This window comes from Heterodontus francisci, chromosome 8 (genome assembly GCF_036365525.1).
Source record: "Heterodontus francisci isolate sHetFra1 chromosome 8, sHetFra1.hap1, whole genome shotgun sequence".
NCBI classification, from domain to species: Eukaryota; Metazoa; Chordata; class Chondrichthyes; order Heterodontiformes; family Heterodontidae; genus Heterodontus; species Heterodontus francisci.
In genome coordinates, this window is record NC_090378.1 from 63,082,082 (window position 1) to 63,104,347 (window position 22,266).

The 22,266-nt window shown below is 43.0% G+C and overlaps 1 protein-coding gene and 1 long non-coding RNA gene across 2 annotated transcripts in view; one reads left to right on the plus strand and one right to left on the minus strand.

Annotated features, from left to right (window-relative positions):
- Positions 1-22,266, minus strand: part of slc1a7a (solute carrier family 1 member 7a) — a 98,273-nt gene that overhangs the window by 54,330 nt on the left and 21,677 nt on the right. The window contains exon 3 of the mRNA XM_068036428.1: positions 6,019-6,234. Coding sequence (XP_067892529.1) covers positions 6,019-6,234 — 216 coding nt within the window. The remainder of the gene's footprint in view (positions 1-6,018; positions 6,235-22,266) is intronic.
- LOC137372534 (uncharacterized) lies at positions 6,911-22,225 on the plus strand. The gene is made up of 4 exons (XR_010975443.1): positions 6,911-7,014; positions 11,260-11,461; positions 16,036-16,094; positions 22,159-22,225. It is a non-coding gene; the product is annotated as an uncharacterized lncRNA (long non-coding RNA).

The following is a 22,266-nucleotide window of genomic DNA, read 5'->3' on the forward strand; positions in this document are numbered from 1 at the left end:
CTTCTTATGATCTTATGATCTTATGAATCTTTTCACTTCTATCCATTGTGAAAAATAATCAATCACTATAATGTAAGATTTTTCATTGTTCATAAATAAATCCATTCCTAGACGTTTCCTAGGTCTGGTTGGAAATTATGTAGTTATCAGAGGTTCCCTCTGTTCTGGTCTGTGTACTGCACATCTCTGACAATTCAAGATCATATTCTCGATGTCTCTAGATATTCCTGGCCACCAAATAGATGATTGAGCTCGAGCTCTGCATTTTGTAATTCCCATGTGTCATTGATGAATTCTTACCAAGATATCTGATGGAAGAGAAATTGGAATGACTAGTCGGTCATTGTACACCAACAAACTATCTATGATTGCGAACTGTCTCCTGAATTTGAAGAAAATTTTCATTACCTTCTCTCTAGGACGTTCCTGTGGCCAACCTTTTGTATAATATTGGCATATCTAAATGCATTTCTCAACCCGCTTTTGAGCGTGACGAATTTCTTGAAGTTTCTGTGTACTTGCTGGCCATTGTGATGCTGTGTACTGTGAATATGATTCCATTTCTTCAAAAAGGTTAACATCCTGTTGTGTAAGCTGGTCAACAGTTGCTCTCGACAATGCATCTGCGGAAGTTTGCATCTTCCCTTGTATATATACCATCTTATAGGTATATCTGATCAACCTCAATCAAATCTCGGAATTCTTGGAGGCATCCTTGCAATTTCCTTCCCCTCCAGTAATGAAACCAAGGGTTTGTGATCTGTCTCAATAACCACTTTCAGGTCAATAATGCAATCTGAAAACTTCTCGCAAGCCGACATGACTGCGAGTGCTTCTTTTTCAATGGCCACATACCCTGTCTCTGTCTCGAATAAAGCTCTAGATGCATAACCATGTAGATGAGGCATCTGCTGCAAGTATAATTGGAAGGAAAATGTTGTACTGTGCTAATATATCTGTTGAAACTAGCATCTCCTTAATTCTTCAAAATGCCTGCTCTTGTTGTATGTTCCAACACCAGGCTTGACCTTTCTTCAAAAGTTGTCTTAATGATTCTGTTACCTATACCAAATTAGTTAAAAGTTTTGCCAGCTGATTCATCATTCCTAGGAATCTTTGGAGATGTTGGACTAAAGTTGAGATTGGGAACTCATTAATGGTTCTCGTCATCTGCTGGTCTGCCATTATGCCCTTACTAATCACAATATGACCCAAGAAATGAACAGATGTTTTCTAGAATTCACACTTATCACTAAGTGTCAGCCCTTCTTCCTGAAGACGATGGAAAACTGCTTTGACTCTCTGGTCATGTTCTTCTACTGATTCCCCATGGACCAGTATGTTGTCCATATGACAAATCGCCCCTTTTAGCCATTGTAGAATATTGGACGTGGTCCTTGGAAGATTTCAGGTGCAGATGGTAGACCGAATGGTAAACGATTGAAACAAAATCTTCCGAATGGTGTGATGAATGTTGTAAGCAATCTTTACTTCTCGCCTAATGCAAGTTGCCAAAAGCCACTGTTCATGTCGTGTTTTGTGAACATTACGCTTTTGGATAGCTTGCCAGGCTTTCATCCACCGAAGACATAGGAGAAATTTCCCTTGCCACAGCTTTGTTAAGCTGTGTTAAGTCCACACAGATATGAACAGTACCATTTGTTTTTGGAACTGTAACCATAGCTGAACACCACTCTGTTGGCTTTGTGACTGGAGAAATGGCTCCCATCCTGTTCATGTCTTCCAGTTGATGCTGAAGTTGGTTCAGTTGAGGGGAGGCAATGGTGTAGTGGTAATGTCACTACGAATCCCACTGCAGCAGATGGTGAAATTTGAATTCAATTAATAAAATCTGGAATTAAAAGCTAGTCTAATGGTGACCATGAAACCCTTGTCGATTGTTGTAAATACCCATCTGGCCTACGTGTAACTTCAGAACTACTTCAATGTCCATCACCAAGAGTGGCTCGGTAGCACCACTACTGCTAGACTGGGTCTGCACAGGTGGTGAGGGAAACAACAAGAGGGAAAAACATACTTGACCTCATCCTCATCAATCTACCTGTCGCAGATGCATCTGTCCATGACAGTATTGATAGGAATGACCACTTCACAGTCCTTGTGGAGATGAAGTCCCATCTTCACATTGAGGGTACCCACCATCATATTGTGTGGCATTACCACTGAACTAAATGGGATAAATTTTGAACAGGTTTAGCAACTCAAAACTGGGCATCTAAGGCACTGTGGGCCATCAGCAGCAGCAGATTTGTATTCAACCACAATCTGTAACCTCATGTCCCGGCATATCTCCCACTCTACCATTACCATCAAGCTGGGGGACCAAACCTGGTTCAATGAAGAGTGCAGGAGGGCATGCCAGGAGCAGCACCAGTCATACCTAAAAATGAGGTGTCAGCCTACTTGCATGCCAAACAGCAGAAGCAGAATGCAATAGACAGAGCTAAGTGATCCCCAAACAACAGATCAGGTCTAAGCTCCGCAGTCCTTCCACATCCAGTCGTGAATGGTGGTGGACAATTAAACAACTAACAGGAGGAGGAGGCTCCACAAATATCCCCATCCTCAATCATGGGGGAGCCCAGCACATCAGTGCAAAAGACAAGGCTGAAGCATTTGCAACCATCTGCAGCCAGAAGTGCCAAGTGGATGATCCCTGTCAGCCTCCTCCTCAGGTCCCCAGCATCACTGATGCCAGTCTTCAGCCAATTGAATTCACTCCACGTGATATCAAGAAACAGCTGAAGGCACAGAACACTACAAAGGCTATGGGCTCTAACAACATTCCTGCAATAGTATTGAAGACTTGTGCTCCAGACCTAGCCTTGCCCCTAGCTAAGCTGTTCCAGTACAGCTACAACACTAGCATCTATCCAGCAATGTGAAAAATTGCCCAGGTTTGTCCTGTGCACAAAAAGCAGGACAAATCCAATACAGCAAATCATCACCCTATCATTCTACTCTCGATCATCAGCCAAGTGATGGAAGGGGTCGTTGACAGTGCTATCAATCGGCACGATTGCTTAGCAATAACCGGCTCACTGACGCTCAGTTTGGGTTCTTCCAGGGCCACTCAGCTCCTGACCTCATTACTGCCTTGGTCCAAACATGGACAAAGGAGCTGAATTCCAGAGGTGAGGTGAGAGTGACAGCCCTTGACAAAAAGCAGCATCAAAGAGCCCTAGCAAAACTGGAGTCAATGGGAATCAGGGTGAAAACTCTTCACTGGTTGGAGTCATACATTATGACAAAAGAAGATGGTTGTGGTTGTTGGAGGTCGATCATTTCAGTCCCAGGACATCACTGCAAGAGTTCCTCAGTGTAGTGTCCTAGGCCCAACCATCTTCAGCTGCTTTCTCAATGACCTTCCCACCATCCTAAGGCCAGAAAGTGAGGATGTTCACTGATGATTGCACAATGTTCAGCACCATTTGCGACTCCTCAAATACTGAAGCAACCCATGTCCATATGTAGCAAGACCTGGACACCAACCAGACTTGGGCTGATAAGTGGCAAATAACATTCGCGACACACAAGTGCCAGGCAATGAGTCTCTGGCTGGCTAAATATCAACTCTTTATTTCCATTTACATTCTATTTACACTCTCCATGAGGATCTCTGGCTAGCACTTCTCATGGTGTTTCTAGCTCCTTCCAAGCCTACTCTTCATGTGATTATTGCCATGTTACCACTACAGTGGGAGGGGTTACTCTCACTGTCTCAACCATTAACCCTTTCAGATCCTTATAAGACAGAAGGTCTTCTTAACAATTGAGTGCTTGTTAGGCCATTTCAGAGGGCAGTTACAAGAGGCCAGACCAGGCAAGGACAGCAGATTTCCTTCCCTAAAGGATGTTTGTGAACTAGATAGAACTTTATGACAATCCATAATTGCATGGTCACCATTACTGAGACCAGCTTTTTATTCCAGATTTATTTAATTAACTGAATCAAATTTCCCAGCTGCTATTGTGGGGATTTGAACTGCATGTCTCTGGATCATTAATCCAGGCCTCTGGATAACTAGTCCAGTAACATAAGCAACTTGCTACCATTCCCGTAGTTATCTATTTAGGAAAGACATCAAAGATTGGCTTAGGCATGTCAGAGAGACAAATCTTGCCAGTCTTCAAAAAAGGACTATCAGCTCCAAAAGCTAGCTTTTTTTTTAAGCCAACAGCAGACAAAGATTTAAAGTTGCTCTCCCCTCCAAAATGGAGAACAAGTGTAGGGCGGCTGGGAAACAGAGTGAATAAAATATTGTTTAATAGAAATTGGAAGAAAAGTTTGGAATAGGTAGAATGGATTATATAATAGAAAGAAAGTCAAGAAAACTACAGTTTAAGTTTGGAAAAGGCCTGCAAGGAACTAGCGAAAAAATGAAGAAAACGGATATGGTGGCAAACAAGGGTAGGGTTTAAATGTTTGTATTTGCTTTGAGTATTCAATTTTAGTAGTTTATTATAGCTTATAAATTAATATTATAAATTAGCTGTAGAGCTAATTTATGTTTGAGCAACTTTACTACAATAAAATGTTTGCTTTAGCATCGTAGTGCACAAGCTGAAAACTTGCAAAATAGGCCAGCATTTTAATGATTAGCTAAAACAGTTGCCAGCGTTAGCCAGAGCTGGCGGGCAGCCATAAAGGCGGGGCTAAAGTGTGGCAAGTTGAAGAGACTTAGTAGTTGGCAGGAAAAACGACAGAAGCGCAAGGGGAGAGCCAACTGTGTAACAGCCCCGACAAACAAATTTTTCTGCAGCACCTGTGGAAGAGCCTGTCACTCTAGAATTGGCCTTTATAGCCACTCCAGGTGCTGCTCCACACACCACTGACCACCTCCAGGCGCTTACCCATTGTCTCTCGAGATAAGGAGGCCAAAGAAGAAGAAGAAGATTCATAGTTAGACCAAATTTAGACAAGTAGAAAATCAATCATTTAATTTGAATTAGAAGAGAACAGTTTAAAAAACACTTCAAACAAATACTCACTTAACTACGTTCTATATCAGAGTTCTAATAGAAGTTAAAAACAAGAAATGCTGGAAATACTCAGCAGGTCTGGCAGCATCAGTGGAGAGAGAAGCCGAGTTATCGTTTCAGGTCAGACCCTTCATCAGAACCTCATCAGTTCTGACCTGAAAAGTTAACTCTGCTTCTCTCTCCACAGATGCTGCCAGACCTGCTGAGTATTTCCAGTATGTTTTGTTTTTATTTCAGATTTGCAGCTTCTGCAGTATTTTGCTTTTATTCCAATACAAGTTACTTTAGATAAGTTTAATGAGGAGGCTGAGTAATATCCAAGATTCATGTTTTAAAAAAACACTGCATTTTCACAAAGTATTAAAGAATGATATGAGGCAAGTGAATAGGGATTAATTCAGAGTTTCAATTCTTCTGTCCTTTACTCCCTAGCAACCCATAAAAACTTTAATCAAAAAACACAGGACCCAATATTCAAAAGATTTATTATCTTGGTCATTTGCATTGCCCCAACCAACAGCCTGGCTGAAACCATTTAGTTCAATATAGGTCAACAATCAAGAATGGGACCTTCCTGGTCCATATGACTCAGTGCCACAACATACAACAGTTATACACTGCAGCTCTAGTGCCTTTGCCTTTTTCAACATTTCTCTTCAAAGGGAAGGATTGCTACTGCCCCATTCAGTGGACAAAATTAGATTTCACAGAAGAGGCATAAGTTGATTGAATGTCACATTACATTAGTTGGGTTCCACTTAAATTAATGAGTCATATAATGTTATTCTGACAGTAGCTCCTGAAGGAGCATTGCCATGAGAATATTCCAACCACACACCATTTTAATCATATATTACAGTAATAAAACTGTTGTTTCTGTAACATCATATTAGGCTATTATTCAGCCTCACAATGTGTGAAGTAAAATACATTTAAAATACCCATCTCAGGGACACAGAATTCCCTGGAGATGCTGTAATTCTGGCACTAACAAAGGATTATACTCGCACGTACCGTATCAAATCCAACAATGCATCAGCAGAGCTCATAATTGGCTTTCCACTGTCATCGGTGCTCTCCTTTTGGGCTGCACCTCCCGGATGGATGATGGAGACCATAATTATTCCGATAACGACTGCTACAAAGGTGGTCCAGAGGTAGTACGCAATTGTGATGAGACCCAATCGACTTGAAGCTTTTGCATCCAAAGCCGCTAGCCCAGACATCAAACTGAAAAACAAATACTTGAATAGTGTAAGAGTTTTCTGAACATGTGTGCCTGTGCATTACTTGCTCCATTTTTTTTCTCCTGTTCTGAAATGACTCACATGAGGGAAAGGCTCCATAGGTGGCAGTAGCCCTCAGGTACCTTGATCATATGACTATTCTTCCTTTATATCAAGCATCAGGAAACGACTAAAGCAGGATCAATTTTCCTCTCCCTAATCCCAGGGTGCTGATGCCAATTGTCATGCTGCTGCTATTTTTCTCAGTCTTCTCCCTTCCCATTGAGGACAAACTCATCCTCCTTCTCACACCACCCTCTCTGGCTTTCCCTTTTTCTACCCTATGTTGGCCAGGGGCTGCAAGAAATACAGAATCAGTTACAAACTGCCGGGATTGTTTGACCTGTAGTAACCTGGAGCTCAGACACTGGCCTGTGCTGGTTAAAACAAGTTTGAACGAATTACTTTATGAGACAAGACAAAGAACAGGACACAGGAAAAGGGCCTTATTTGGACATGGTGTGATACCGGGGTCTTTGGGCCTAGGCCAATTAAGAGAAGCTGTGAATGAGGTGAGCAAACTTAAACCAACTGGAAAGATACAGCTCAGATTTGGAAAAATAAGCAACAGGATAAGAATAGAGCTTTTTGGGCATAGAGCTAGTGAAAACTCCGGAGATTAACCACCGTGGAAGCGGAAGACCCTGCGTGAGCAACGCGGCGACGACATAGAAGAGAGAGAGAGAACGGAATGCCTGGCCAGCGTTAACTCTCCCTTTTTCGGGTAATATCCTTTGTATTCTGTGACTAGGACAGGGAAAGGTCAGAGGAACCTAGTGGGTGTGCTTATGAATTCTAGCTAGTTTTGTGATTAACAGTATAACTCAGTGGGAGTTGTATGTTTTTGTCTAACTAAGTGTATAAGCTTTATTCTTACATTGTACAACAACGTGAATAAAGTAAATTGATAGTTAAAGAAAGGACTGAGTTCCTTCTCTTTGTGCTAAACCAGTAACTGTAGCTGTGGATTAAGCTGGAGGGTGGCTGTCTTGAAATCCGATATCCCAAATACTCAACCTGAGCCTGATGGCCAGGATCAACTGGGTATAGGGAATAAAGGGGACAAGGGGGAGTTGACTCCGCGCCACGGTTAACACCACCCTAACACTATGCTATCATCCTATGGATTGAGGCTTTGTGTCCCAACATAGACTGGAAAATAAATTTTCAATATGTTTTGCCCTATATACGAACATACATATGAACATACAAATTAGGAGCAGGGGTAGGCCACTCGGCCCTTCGAGCCTGATCCACCATTCAATATGTTCATGACTGAACTGATACTCCACATTTCCACCTGCCCCCGATAACCTTCCACCCCCTTGCTTATCGAGAATCTATCTGCCTCTGCCTTAAAAATGTTCAAAGACTCTGCTTCCACCGCCTTTTGAGGAAGAGAATTCCAAAGACTCATGACCCTCTGAGAGAAAAAAATTCTCCTATCTCCGTCTTAAATGGACGACCCTTTATTTTTAAACAGTGACCCCTAGTTTTAGATTCTCCCACAAGGGGAAACATCCTTTCCACATCCACGCTGTCAAGATCCCTCAGAATCTTATATGTTTCAATCAAGTCACCTCTTACTCTTCAAGCCTAGCCCATCCAATCATTCCTCAGAAGACAGCCCACCCATTCTTAATATTAGTCAGGTAAAGCTTCTCTGTACTGCCTCCGTCCTTATAACTGCTGCAACAATTTCCCCCAATCTAAGCAGCCACTTACTTTTTGAGTGGCCATATCCCTTTAAATTTTAGCTCTGCAATGGCTGCTGATGTGTAGTGTTCTGCTCCCCTTCCACCCCTTTGACAAACTCCCAATACTGGGCTCAACACAAGCAAAGAGTTCATTAATCATGAATTAGGGCCAGTCCTAGAAAAATTAGCATGTGTTAGAGTTCACTGTACTCTGGAGCAAATACTTTAACACTGGGGATTGGGAAATTAACACTTACATCTCTACCAATGTTGAATACAGCACTGCAACACAGCTGAATTAAGAAACCTTCCTCTTTTGTATTAATATACAGAATCGTTTATAATTTGATTTTCTGTTCTGCCTTTGGTGTAGACTCAACATGCTCAGTGTAGTCCGAAGAAGGGTCACTGACCCGAAACGTTAACTCTGCTTCTCTTTCCACAGATGCTGCCAGACCTGCTGAGTGAATCCAGCATTTCTTGTTTTTGTTTCAGATTTCCAGCATCCGCAGTATTTTGCTTTTATTATTATGCTCAGTGTAGTACTGAGCTGTACAGATAAAGTGGCACCAGATTCAAATTCCTGGTGTAGCAAGGTAGGCTGATCCCAGCAAAGATGCTTAGGGTCCTACAACTGAACACAGTCTCCTTCTAGGGCTAGGAAAGGAGAGGGGGTAAGTTAGCTAAAGTTCCTGCTCACAATTGCTTTACCCTTTTGAAGTTCACATCTGTGGATACCATTGGAGAAGCCCAGTCAAGTTCGACTCAGATATTTGAGTATTTTATCAACGTTAACCGTGTGGTGAAAAATGCCCATTTGGATGAGGTGCTGAAAACTACCCTTGCCTGTAAAACTGTAGGATTTAACAAGGGTACATCTCTTCAGGAGGGGAAGGGAGAACAATAGGAACGGTGGAGCAAGATTAAAAAATATATGATATGTCACTTATATTAGCAAGAATATTAGAGATGCTCTCTACAACATAGATTTTAATCCCATGATAGGTCAGTTAGTCTTATTCGATAGCATAGATGCATTCAAACATTCAAAGGGAATCTAGATAAGCACATGAGGGAGAAAGGTGTAGAAGGAATAGAAGGATATGTTGATGGGGTTAGAAAGAATGAGGTGGGAGGAGACTCGTGTGGCGCATAAACACCGACATGGACCTGTTAGGCCAAATGGCCTGTTTCTGTGCTGTAAATACTTTGCAATACTTCCTAAAACAGTAGGATGTGTGTTCTGAGGATACACCAGTCACCTTATTAATTTAGAAAATGTACATTTTATTGATATGGCAACTTTTTCATTGGCCTTTGCCAGCCTGACCAATATTTCAATCAATGAACAAAACTATGGAATAACAGTCAACTATATGAGCGGTTTAAAATAATCTGCAGGTCACAGCATAACAGAGGTAGGCATACAAGTAATCAACCTCTAAAGTAAAATGTATAAAGTACAGCAAAAGTTCTTTCATGCATTTGAAAGAATGCTATGCAGATTGTCCCTATGTAGTTATCACACATGCTGACAAACAAAAGAATTCGGTATTAGGATGAAACTAACAGTAGTGTAGTGGTTAGCACCGCAGCCTCACAGCTCCAGCGACCTGGGTTCAGTTGTGGGTACTGCCTGTGTGGAATTTGCAAGCTGTCCCTGTGATTGTGTGGGTTTCCTCTGGGTGCTCTGGTTTCCTCCCACATACCAAAGACTTGCGGGTTGATAGGTAAATTGGTCATTGTAAATAAATTGCCCCTAGTGTAGGTAGGTGGTAGGAGATTTGAGGGAAGGTGGGGATGTGAGAGGGGAAAAATGGGATTACTGTAGGATTAGTATAAACGGGTGGTTGATGGTTGGCGTGGACTCGAAGAGCCTGTTTCAGTGCTGTATCACTCTATGACCCATTGCACAAATTCAGGGATATATTTTCTCTGTTTGTAGTGTGATTGTATATATATTTTCAATGAATGCCTTTATGATTGCACTACAAATAACTCTCGAGGGATATCTTTCCCCTCTGCTTCCTTTTCAGGCTACATCCCGAGATATCTGTCCCAAAGATTTGCGTCTTTAACATTTGCGTCTTCAACTTTGCAATTCACAGAATAGTTTCCCTAGGGCTTTCTGCTGATACAGCCATTTACATTCTTAAAGTACACAGAGATTAGCTACCAATAGACAGTGAAAACTGCATCCACCCACAATACTATGAAGGGTTGGGCCAAGGAACATTGGGCAGATGCATAGCAGGGTCACCATGGCAAGTGGAAGTGCAGTCTTCATTATATTTTAGCATTACCCCAATGAAAAAGAAAATGTAGACTGCTTTCTTCAACCTTTCCAATTTCTCTTGCCCCTGGGCCAAGTACATCATATAGCTGACACAACAGTTAGCAGAACTGCACTAAGCTTTCTGCCAATGCAACTTAGACCCACTGAGATGCCCAGAGAGACCTCAGGACAGCTTTTACTTCTTATTTTCTTCTTTCATCCCTACTCAACGACTCCCCAAAGCAACTTAAGGGAGGTCAGGAAAGGAGGGCATCACATTGCATCTCCCGTCCATGGCACCATATGTCAGTGGTCCAATGTTCTGCACCATCACATTGAACTTTGTTTAAGGAGGCCACCCCAAGAATGATTCAAGCAGTCTGTGGGTTCACATGCAAGTCAAAATAATTTATAAAGAAGATGAATTGGGAAAATAACTTGAAGGATGCATGTCTCAGGCAAAGCCCATATATTGGTTTAACTTTAATTATTGGACCCACAATTCTTTTGTTATAATCTGCACCACAACTCTGGCTAATAGTATGTAACAGCAGGGTTCCAGTCAAATATCACACACTGGGGCTGAATTTTATTCAGGCACAGTGCTGCGCAGCAGCGCCCTTTCAAGTCAGCGGGGTGCCCACATTTAGCAGCAGCCGCAGAGCTCCCGCGATATTATGCTCATTAGAATCTCGGCGCCGAGCTGCCCTCCCCATATTACATGGGGAGAGGCAGGACATTCGGCACAGTGAAAGAGTTTTTGACAGTTGTGCAGCAGGTGCTGGGGCCCTATTTTAAGCACTCCAGCACCTGCTTCCTGACAGCTGTCAAAGAATACTTACCTGACTGCTGAAGAATGGGGCTGCTGTCAATCTGGCAGCAAAGCAGAAAGTGCTGGAGAAATGCAGCAGGTCAGGCAGCATCTGTGGAGAGAGCAGCAGAGTTAACTTGTCCAAGTTCACAGACCTGAAAGTTAACTCTGCTTCTCTCTCCACAGATGCTGCCTAACCTTCTGAGTTACCCTAGCACTTTCCGCTTGGCTGCCGCATACTTACCCTGCTGTGTCCCAGTGTCCTGTGAAGTTGCGATCCTCTTCTTCCACTCAAGTGTAACATTCCTTCTTGCAGGTGTGCCGCACCTGGGTGAATAATCTTAAATTTGCACATTCCAGGACGTAGGACTTCAATAGACCATCAAAGGTATAACAAAGGTTTACAGAGAACACACTGACACAAATGGGAATGCACGGGTTTCACAGCAATGTAAATATGTCTTTCACTAAATGTTCCTCAGCAACATGTGTGTCCTTTTCTCTGTGTGAATGATGTGTGCCAGCATGTAGCGCCAATGTCACATCCCTTTGCACCATTGGGCCTTACGGAGAGCCAACATATGCAATAACTTCATTGCCATGACACCATTACTCATGAGCATCTCCACAGATGCAGTGACATGGACATTGGCTCAGTCAGCTGCTGCCTCTAATGGTTTACACAGCGATGCTGCAGATGTGGACTGGTGTACAGCAGGTGAGCGAGGGTGATGTGTAGCTTGCAGAGCTCATGTCGGTTCCTATGGAGCAGACAGCCTTTGTCTGATAAGCCACTTCCGTGCATCCCTAGTTCACTGCTAGCCCTGCATGCAGAGCCTGGGTGCCATCTGCCCTCCCTTGAGTCTTTCATGTTGTAGGTCTTCAGCATCCTCATAGTCTGAGGAGGAATCCTGTTGACGTCTCTCCTCATCATGCTAGGCCTGGCCCCTATTGGGTGCATAGTTGTGCAGAGCAGCAAAGAAAGAAGCTGGTCTTTTTGGCCCATAGTACAGGGCATCACCCGATCCATACAGGCATTGGAGGCGCTCTTTCAGCATGCCGATCTCTTGCTCAATGGTGGCTCTTGTAGCTCAGTGGCTGGTGTTGTATCTCTCCTCTGCAGCAGTGGTGGAGTCTCTCACTGGTGTCAGGAGCCACATCTGCAAAGGATAGCCCTTATCTCCAAGAAGCCACCCCTCCATCTAAGCCAGTTCAGTGAACAGCGGTGGCAGCCGGGACTGGCGCAAGACCCAGGTGTCATGGCAACTGCCTGAGAAGCGGTCACACATTGGCTGCAAGCATCTGTGGTGATCACATACCAGCTTTACTTAGATTGAGAGGGCTCCCTTAATGGTGACATCTGCAGGTGGTAGCCTGGCAGTAGGCCTGATGACCACATGAGTGCAGTCTATGAACATTACAAACTATGGTTCTCTGGCAATGGTGCCAGAACCAATGGCCCTCTGGGTCTGGCTGTGAGAGTCTGTTCTGAAGCAGACATCCTCACTGGCCCTCCACTGCAGGGCATTGGTGACCCCGCTGATGCAGCAGTGCACTGCTGACTGTGTGACCACACAAAGGTCTCTGATGGGCCCCTAAAAAGCTGCAGATGCGTCAGGCTTGAGAAACGCTGACACTATGAGGAACAGTGGCATGGGATGTCCACCGGAGCCCATGGACTGCAGGTCGTCCTTGAGCAGGGCACAGAGACGTGTCACCACCCTCTCTATATGCGCAATTGCCTGACACTGGTGCTCTGACATCTGATGGCATGTTATGTGGGGCCTGTAGATGCACGGCAAACATAACGGTGAGCTCCCCTTGGGGGCTGCTGCTCACAACCGGGGGCCTCTACATGGATCACACCTGCCTGTTGGTATTGCCTCTGACGCATACAGATCCTCACATGCAGAGGATCACACAATGTAGGATGAGCCATACCTATTTCCATATGATAAATAAAGTTGAACCCATCATGTATTCGAAGGTTCCTAACAGGGCATGGATTGGTGTTGATGGGTACACCAGCTGCTTTCCTGGATCAACTATGTGGTGTGCCATGGCATTGCCCATCTAGGCCAAGACTCAGAGTGGCACAGCATGACTACATCAAGATCATACCAGCTGAATCGATTGCCCTCACCATCCATATAGCCTTAATTCTCCTTCCCTTTCTGGCACCCTCCCAACACACTGGGTGCCTAGTGTGCCTTGCTCCCTCACAAACACAGAGTGTACACAGTTAATGGAGGGATGGTACACAGTACCTCCCTTCATGCCAGCAGAGTCTTCCCTCCAGTAATCCCAGACCCCATCCCTTTAAGAATGCAGAATGAGACCCCTGTGTATCACCCCCTCCCTCCTCCCTTCCAGTATGCAGAGTGAGACCCCTGTTATGCCCGTTCATCGAAAAAGCAGGAAGTGTCAAAGGAGAGGCAACGGGCTGCATAATCAGCAAAGGTAAGTATATGCTAATTATGGTGCCGCCGCTGTATGGCGGGGGGGGGCCGCACCGAGGTCCCCCCCCCCCCCACCCCGCTGCCAGTAATTTGCGACGGGCCCTTCTCGATGCCGCGGGTCGAGGTAGGCCTCTCTCTACAGAACTTTACCGGCCCCCATGCCATGACCCGCGGTGTCGAGGGGCCGGTAAAATTCAGCCCCAGATGTCAGTCCACTAATGGGAACACATACAAAACCTGTGCCCATTCTAATGTTCAGATTTATAAATGCAGATTTTTCAATAATAAAGCTGCTGTTTGAACAGCTACATGCATCAGATCAACTGAAGAAAGCAGAAATACTTCAAAACCTTTTTATTTATTAGGAATATCTAATCCACCACCTATTGTCCCACAGTGTAGCATACCTGCTCTTCACCATCTATTACCCCTTGTTTGTAACATAAGCCCCATCTCCAGCAGCTAGAAACCATAAAAAACTCACTTTGACACAGATGGTTATGAATAAATATATATTGAGAGATTTTAATGATTAGAAGCAAAGATAATCCTCCATGCAGTAAAGCATTAATGATCAGTCACAGCGAATTCACATTTCTCTCCATCGTCTGTAATGAATTGCTCCAAAAATTGACTCAGAATTAAAGTCTTACAGGCAAAATGTTTTTGCCAAATCTATGTTATTAGGAAAATTTTATACAGTAATTCTTTCTCTATTTCAGTTTACAATCCAGTCAGCAGACAAATCCTCTGAGAAATCAATGGCCTTTGCATGTTTTCATTTTCATTCTATATGTTTATTTGTAAGAACATACCTCCCAAGTTATTTATTCCCAATTCCCACAGTGCCTTTTTGTGCCATGCAGCAATTGCAACAAGCTCTTAGATATCTACTCTGGGACTGGGCAGAAAAGGTTAAAAGGCAGCAACCGAAGGAGGACTTCTCCACATTTTCCTCTTTCCCTGTGGGAACTTGACTGACTGAGATTAGATTTTCACATGATGCTGTAAATGTATTCCACTGCTGAAGTACTGGCCACCTTCCTTTCAAAACAGCTGTCATCACCCCTCCTCAAAAAAATCCCACCCTTGGCCCTTCTGTCCTTGCAAAATATGACCCCATCTCCAACCTTGCTGTCCCCTCCAAAGTTCTTGATTATGTTGTTGCCTCCCAAAATCCATTCCCATCTTTCCAACAGCTCCATGTTAAATCTCTTCAAGTGGTTCCCCCCGTCCCCCAACCACAGAACTGAAACAACCCTGATCATTGTCAGAAATGACATCCTCTATGATTGTGATCGTGGTGCATTTGTGTTCCTTGTCCCCTCAATAGTCTATGACAAAGTTGTCTACACCATCCTCCTCCAATGCCTCTCCTGCGTTGTCAGCTCAGTGTGACTGCCCTTGCTTGGTTGCATTCTTAACTATCCAATCGGACCTGGGGTATTTCAAGCAATGGTTTCTCTTCCCACCCAATTATCTCTGGAATCTGCCAAAAAATTTATTCTTGGACCCCTCCTCATCTACATGCTACCTCTTTGCAACATAATCCAAAGCATGTACACTGACAGTTTCCAGATCTACCTTTCCACCATATCTTTTGACTCCTCTACTGCCTCTGGAGTGCCAGAATGCACGTCCAACTTCTAGTTTTGGTTGAGCCACAATTTCTTCCAGTTAAACATTGGGAAGACCAAAGCCATTGCCTTCAGCCATCACCACAAACTGTGTACACTTGGCACAGATTCCTACTCCTCCCTGACCACTGTCTCAGGTTGAACCACACTGTTTGCAACATTAGTGTCCTATTCAACCCCAAGCTGAGCTTTCAACCCCATTTCAGCTGCTGCAAACACGATGGGCTAAGTGGCCTCTTTCTGAGCCATAAACTTTCTATGATTCTATCCGCTTCATCACACAGCGGCACAGTGGCGCAGTGGTTAGCACTGCAGCCTCACAGCTCCAGCGACCCGGGTTCAATTCTGGGTACTGCCTGTGCGGAGTTTGCAAGTTCTCCCTGTGTCTGCGTGGGTTTCCTCTGGGTGCTCCGGTTTCCTCCCACAGCCAAAGACTTGCAGGTTGATAGGTTAATTGGCCATCATAAATTGCCCCTAGTATAGGTAGTTGGTAGGGAAATATAGGGACAGGTGGGGATGTGGTAGGAATATGGGATTAGTGTAGGATTAGTATAAATGGGTGGTTGATGGTCGGCACAGACTCGCTGGGCCAAAGGGCCTGTTTCAGTGCTGTATCTCGAAACTAAATACCAGCTACATTCAACTCCATACTTTGTCCCTGCTGTAGTATGCTGTATTAAACTGACTTATTGTATTGTAATATCTTTTGTATACAGCCTCTTTGCTGCCATCTCTGTTGAGAGTTGTAAATAAAACGTTCCAATACGGCTGCTTCCAGTTAAGACCTCATATTAGTTTTACTTGGTAAATACACAACAGAAACATGATGAAAGGATGGAATTGATTTTTTTTGCATTTCATTCAAGAGATTACAAAATGAAGAACAGTCTGACACACCTTTTGGAACTTCCAAAGTTGATTTTGAGTAAGTTTGAGCGTTTTGAAAGATTGGTTGGTGTGTCTGCAATTCATGTTCAGCTACAAATCAGTGTGTACATAATTTTTTTAAAATGGCACTGAAGATATATTTTGGGACAATGGGGGAATTCAACTCTAACAAAGAGGACTGGTGTAATTATGAACGAAGGTTACACATTTGGCTTAAAGTGAACAAAATAAAAGATCAGGATAAAGTGAATGTCTTCCTCACCATAATGGGGCTGGCTACATCTGAGGTGATGTTTAACTAATGTTGCCCACGAGACCCCAGCGCTTTGGACTATTCTGCAATAAATGAGATTCTGGACTCATATTATGGCTCGACTAAGAGAAAAATTGTGTTGCAAGTTACATTCCATGAAAGGATGCAGTTGCCAAATGAGTCTATTGCCGAGTATGTTCTTGAGTTAAAGAAACTTTCTTGTCACTGTGGTTATGGTGCGAACTTAGAAATCAACCTTAGAGACATGTTCATTGGAGGACTAAAGAACAGTAAAATCCAGGCCAAGCTTTTGAGTAAAGGCAATAATATGACATGGAAGGAGGCCTGCAATGAGGCTACAGCCATGGAAATGGCAGGAAGAGATAGTTACAGATTGCAAGTAAATTCTTTTCCTGATCCAGCAGGGGAGGTCCACTGGATTTCAGTGGGAACCACGCCAGAGCAGACAAGTTCACAGATTCAGAGTCAGAAATTTAGATGCTATCGTTGCCATGGTAGCCACCAACCATCTAAATGCACCCATTTCTAGTCAAAGTGCTATGCCTGTGGGAAAGTCGGTCATATCCAGACAGAATGCAGGAGTAGAGGAAACAGTAATGCACCAGGTCACAGCTAAGCTCCAGGTTGCAGCAATGCACCAAGTCAAGGTCATGGTAGATCTAAAGCTAGTTCAGGAGCCTCGAAGTCCTCGAATGCACATATGATAGATATGGAAACTAGGAAGCACAATTCAGGACTGGGCACAAGATTGCTAAAACTCACCCAACTAATTCCAAAATTCAATGAGGAAGATGTGGAAGCATTTTTCATGTCCTTCGAGAAACTGGCAAGGCAGCTTAATTGGCCAGCTGAGACCTGGTCTCTTTTACTGAAAAAAAAATAACTGGAAAAGCCCATGTGATTTATTCCTTGCTGCCAGATGAGAGACCAAAAATGCTATTCTCGGGGCATATGAATTAGTACCCGAAGCCCATCGCCAAAAGTTTAGAACCCTCAAAAAGCAAGCCTATCAAACTTATCTGGAGCTGGCTTTTGACCAGTGGCTGTGGGCTTTAAAAATACAGCTCAGCTGTGAGACTCTCAGAGAAGTAATCCTGTTCGGGAAATTTAAAAACTCCCTCCCATTCTCAATAAAAACCCATGTAGAGGAGCAGCAGGTCCAGGGAACCTGGCAAGCAGCTGTCCTGGCCGATTAATTTGCTTTAATTTATAAGTGGTTTCCCAGTGAAGAACCTTTCCTAAACACCCCCACAAATCCAAAAAGGACAAAGGGGGGGGGAAGGTGATATCTGCCCAAGCAGTCCTGGGAGAGAAAAGAAAGCAGGAGACACAGGGGGCACTCCTCCAGCCAAAAAGGAAGGTGCTGTAAGCAACAGTGAGACCCGCAGACCTGTGTGCTTCCATTGTAATAAGGCAGGGTATTTAAAAGCTGACTGCTGGAAACTAAAGGGGAAACCTGTAGGGTTAATCAGGGCACACCCGATCAGCGAAGACGAGGCCCTGTTGGAAAACACAGAACAAGCTGTGGCTTTAACTGCAGTAAGAGTGCAACCCAGGAAGCTTACTACGGCCAGTGCAGGAAAAGTTAATAGGATTCCTGAAGGTTATCAGGGTTTTGTATTTAAAGGGAAAGTGACCCCATATCCCTCAGGTGGGGCAAGCAAGCCCATAGTGATTCTCAGGGACACAGGGGCCACCAGATCCCTTTTACTGGAAAAAGGCCTGACCTTTTCCACAGAGAGTGCAGTGAACACCGAAATGTTGGTGAATGGTCTTGGAGGGATGTAGTTTACTGAGCACCACATCCTTGTGAGTTCCTTCAGAAATTTCTCTGACGTACACTGTCATGTCACTTGTCTATGCAAAGTGTTACAACCAGGTGCAAAAGGTGTCTAGGGGTCTGTTACTATCTTCACCTGGTCTTATTGTAAAAGGGTTTAATTTTAAACACACTGGGTTTTGAGCTCCCCCTTTGTGAATCCCTGTTCACAGCTTTTCAATTATAAGGCAAAGAAATGAGCACAAACAGGCTTTCTTTGGTTTAAAGAAGAAAGAAGAAATTTATTAAACCTTAAACTTAAACTCTAATGCAGTTAAAGCCTACAGATATGCAACATGCTCACGCTAGCATGCAGATGCGATATACACATGCAAATAGGGACAGAAAACAGCAGAAGAAAAGATAAGTAGAACAATTTGAGGCAATCTCTTGTTACTGTGCTTCGAGCTTGATTGATTTCGTCCTTGATTGAAGATATGGCCTTATGTTTCATTGGGGCCCAGTGTTCCTTTTAAACACCGTTCATCTAGGAGACTTTTTCTCTCTTTGAGTTTATGTGTCTTCAATGCTTTCCGAAGCTGGTGAGAGCGAGATGAGGGCAGACAGGAGAGGCGTCTTATCAAACCTGGAGCCAGGAGCTTTCCGATCTCAAGTACTGTTTTATTCAATTTAAAACTCTCAGTTCAAACCTCTGCAACAACCAGTTAGTCATGTGACTAAAACTGGTCTGACCACTTCTGGGTATTAGGGAAGCAACTACTGGGTCCTCATTGTTTCAACACCATCTGTTACTATGCAAATGTCTTTCCAACCTGGGGCTTGCAATGTTTTAAGTCTTAATATTCATGTGGCAAAAATCATGTATGCCTCAGTCTTGGCCAGTGGGGGGGTTTGCCTGACACCTCCACACCCAAGGGAATGAAATGTGATTTGAAGAAAAACTGCGCATTTCATTACAGAGTTTGAGAGAAATATAAGCTACAGAAAGAAAAACCAGGCATTTCTCTCATTCAATTCAATTCATTCACCAATCTTAAAGCCTATTAAAATGGTCTTTACTGGGTGCCAGGGCTGCTTTATGTCATGAATGGCTGGTCTAAAGAGTGCCATGATGAGAAATTGCAGGAGTATTTCACAAGTAGAAATTAATTAAGTGTAGATCAAGGTTGTCTCCTATGGTGTTTAAAAGTTATTATTCCGCCAAGATTTAGAGAAAGATTGTTAGAGGAACTTCAACAAGAGCACACAGGGCTAATCCGTATGAAAGCAATAGCAAGAAGCTATTTTTGGTATCCAAAGGCAGATAGAGGCTTACAGAATCCAAATTTCCAATATCTATTTCTTGACTACCTTGCACTCTTCTATAGACTTCTGGTGGTGTCCAGTGTGTGTTTTACAGCCAGACTTCTCAGGTTTTTTTTTAAAATGCTGCACGCCAAGGGAAATAGTTCCAGCCAACCACAGAGTCTGTAAAAGAGTTTAACAGGAGAGACAAGCAGTATTCTTGTGCTATGTTGCCAGTACAGGACTAAATACAGGAAAATCAATGCAAAAAGGAAAACATGGAGTAGATAGGAAAATTCTGATAATAGTAATTTGGAAGATTAAGGAACAGAAAGATGATTCACTCCATCACTCCTTGATGGATGACAGCCTTTCCGTCATATCCCTCAATCCCCTCTTTTTGGAGAAACAAACTCTTTAACTAACCCAGTTTATTATTCCTGCTTCAAAAATGGTCTTTGTTGGCAGCTTATTTCAAATGTTCATTACCCTTTGTGCATAATGCTTCAGTCCAAATTCCTTATTTATTTCTAATTTCATATTTCCCATTTTTTGAACTTTTTATGGTATGAACAATTCGTCCAGCTCAACTTTATCAATCCCCTTCATCATTTTAAATACCTGTATTGAGTCACTTTGAAGTCTGCTCTTTGCCGCAATCTGGAATCAGGCTAATATTTCAATGTAATTAAAACAAAATGCCCTTCCTGCATAAAGAGTTGAAGAATGGGTGACTAAAAATACTGCCCTGACCTTCTAAAACAAGCACTATCAGCTCTAACCTCTGTTTGGTGAATTGGAATGGCAGGGACGTCACTGGCATTGGCAGTTTTCTGGTGCAGCAATTGTAAAGAAAGTAGAACAAAACATTTTAATTAAGAGGAATGTAAAGGTAAAAATTACTGTTGGGGTTAACAATAGAAAATTGTTTTGCACATTTGTATGCAATTACTTTGTATTATTTTGACAGAAGTTTTAGCTTATTGTTACAGTCAAATGAGGAGGGGTAGAAGGGCTTCCTTCTTTTCTTTCTCCTTATTAGACCGCAACAGATATAATTCTTTCTTAAAGTGGATGTACTGGCCAATTCAGTAGGTGTTTGATTACTTACTTGCTATGATCATAACAAGAACCAATCGGACAGGTTTTCCCGAGTTAACAAAGAAAGAGGTTAACTTTATTGTACCTAAACCGAACTAATGAAATAATAAATGTGCTAACTTTCACTCTCACACACATACTAGAGGTTTAGACACACACAAAAAGGTTACAGAGTGGGGAAAGATAGATTGTTTGAGTTAGAGTCCATAACAAAAGGTATACTGTTTGTGATGTTTGGTGATTTGGCTGGATTCTAGATGAGTTCAGTGGTCCTGAGGCTTTTAGTTTGAAGAGGTAGATGACTGGTTCAGTGAGTTTCTTGGAGATAACGATGCAGATGACTTCTTCCAATGGAGTTTCTGATTGTAGCCGGAGTATGCAAAGGTGGTCAGTCAACAAGCAAGATTTGAAAGCTTTTAAGGTGGAATGGAGAGAGAGAGAGAGAGGGACCCCCACTTAGGGTCTGCTCATATCAGAGTCCAGTTGCTTCTCCTCTGCTGCAGAGAAAATCACCAGATTAAAACCACAGATGGGGAGGGGTTTGTCACATGCCAGTCACCCAGTGATTCAAACATAGCAGTTTGCAGTATTTCTCTGCTTGCTAAAAAGAACAAGCAGTTCCTTTAAACTTCCTGGGTCTTGATTCTTGCTAGGAAATTAGCAGAAATTTGGTGTCCCTCCTCACAAGCATTGCAGTGTAGGATACAGTGTCGCAAATTAGGTAGCCAACTTAACCTGAAAGGATGACTTTGCTGACAGCAAGTTTTTAAAAAATGTATTTTAAAAAAATTTAAATTCAGATCTCCAGTCAGTGGATTAAAGAAAATTATCATTCAACAAAACACATTGGCATAACACTATTAAAATAAATATGGGTTCGTGCTTCCATTAATACAGTATATAATCATTAATGCCAACAGTAATTTCTAGTCTATTGTACAGATCATAGGAGTGCCAATCTGCAATGGTGAATGATGCTATCATTATGAACGAGTTTGACAATATGACAATGAAACACCATTCAGCAGCTCATACTTACACTGAAAAAACACACTTTAATTAGGCATATTGTGTTTCTGGCCTTTATTTTGGCAACTTCTAGCACCCAGGTTCATGCATTGTATGAGGAGAATGAATTCAGCCAAACTCAAAATTCAAACCCCTTTAAGTGGAGGGGAGAATGATCAAGCTAAGCCAAATCCAAGCCTTTGTGGTTCAGTTGGAATTTGGCTCTAACTTATTTTTTTCCTTCCAAAGTCCCCAAAAAAATGACTGCATTTAAAATATGACAAGATCCTTGCCACATCTAAAAACTTAATCCTGGTTTGAATGGTTGCTTCAACTTCTGCCATCAGCAGGGATTTGGATTGAGGCAAACCGAATTTCAGTGACTCAGCTGACTAATTCAAACCAGCAAATATAATCTATAATTCATCATTTTCCAAACACATGGATTTATTTTTCCCTCTCAGTGTTCTTCCCTCCTCTTTGGAGTGTACTGATTTACAATGGGGTACAGTTCCATAGGTGTTAATCCCATTCACCAGCTTGTCCCCAAGTGATCTTTTATTATGCGTGAATCTAGACAGTGTCAGAAGGCTAGTTGACTGTGGAGACCACCATAGACAAATCTAACATCTACACATGTGCCTTTTCCAACAGGAGTTGCCAAATAGCTATCAGGAGTGGGAACTCCGTGTCTGCTAAATTTGCCTCCATAATGCTGCTGGTTTCGGAGCTATGGGAGCTGGCTATGGAGCGGGGGATCCG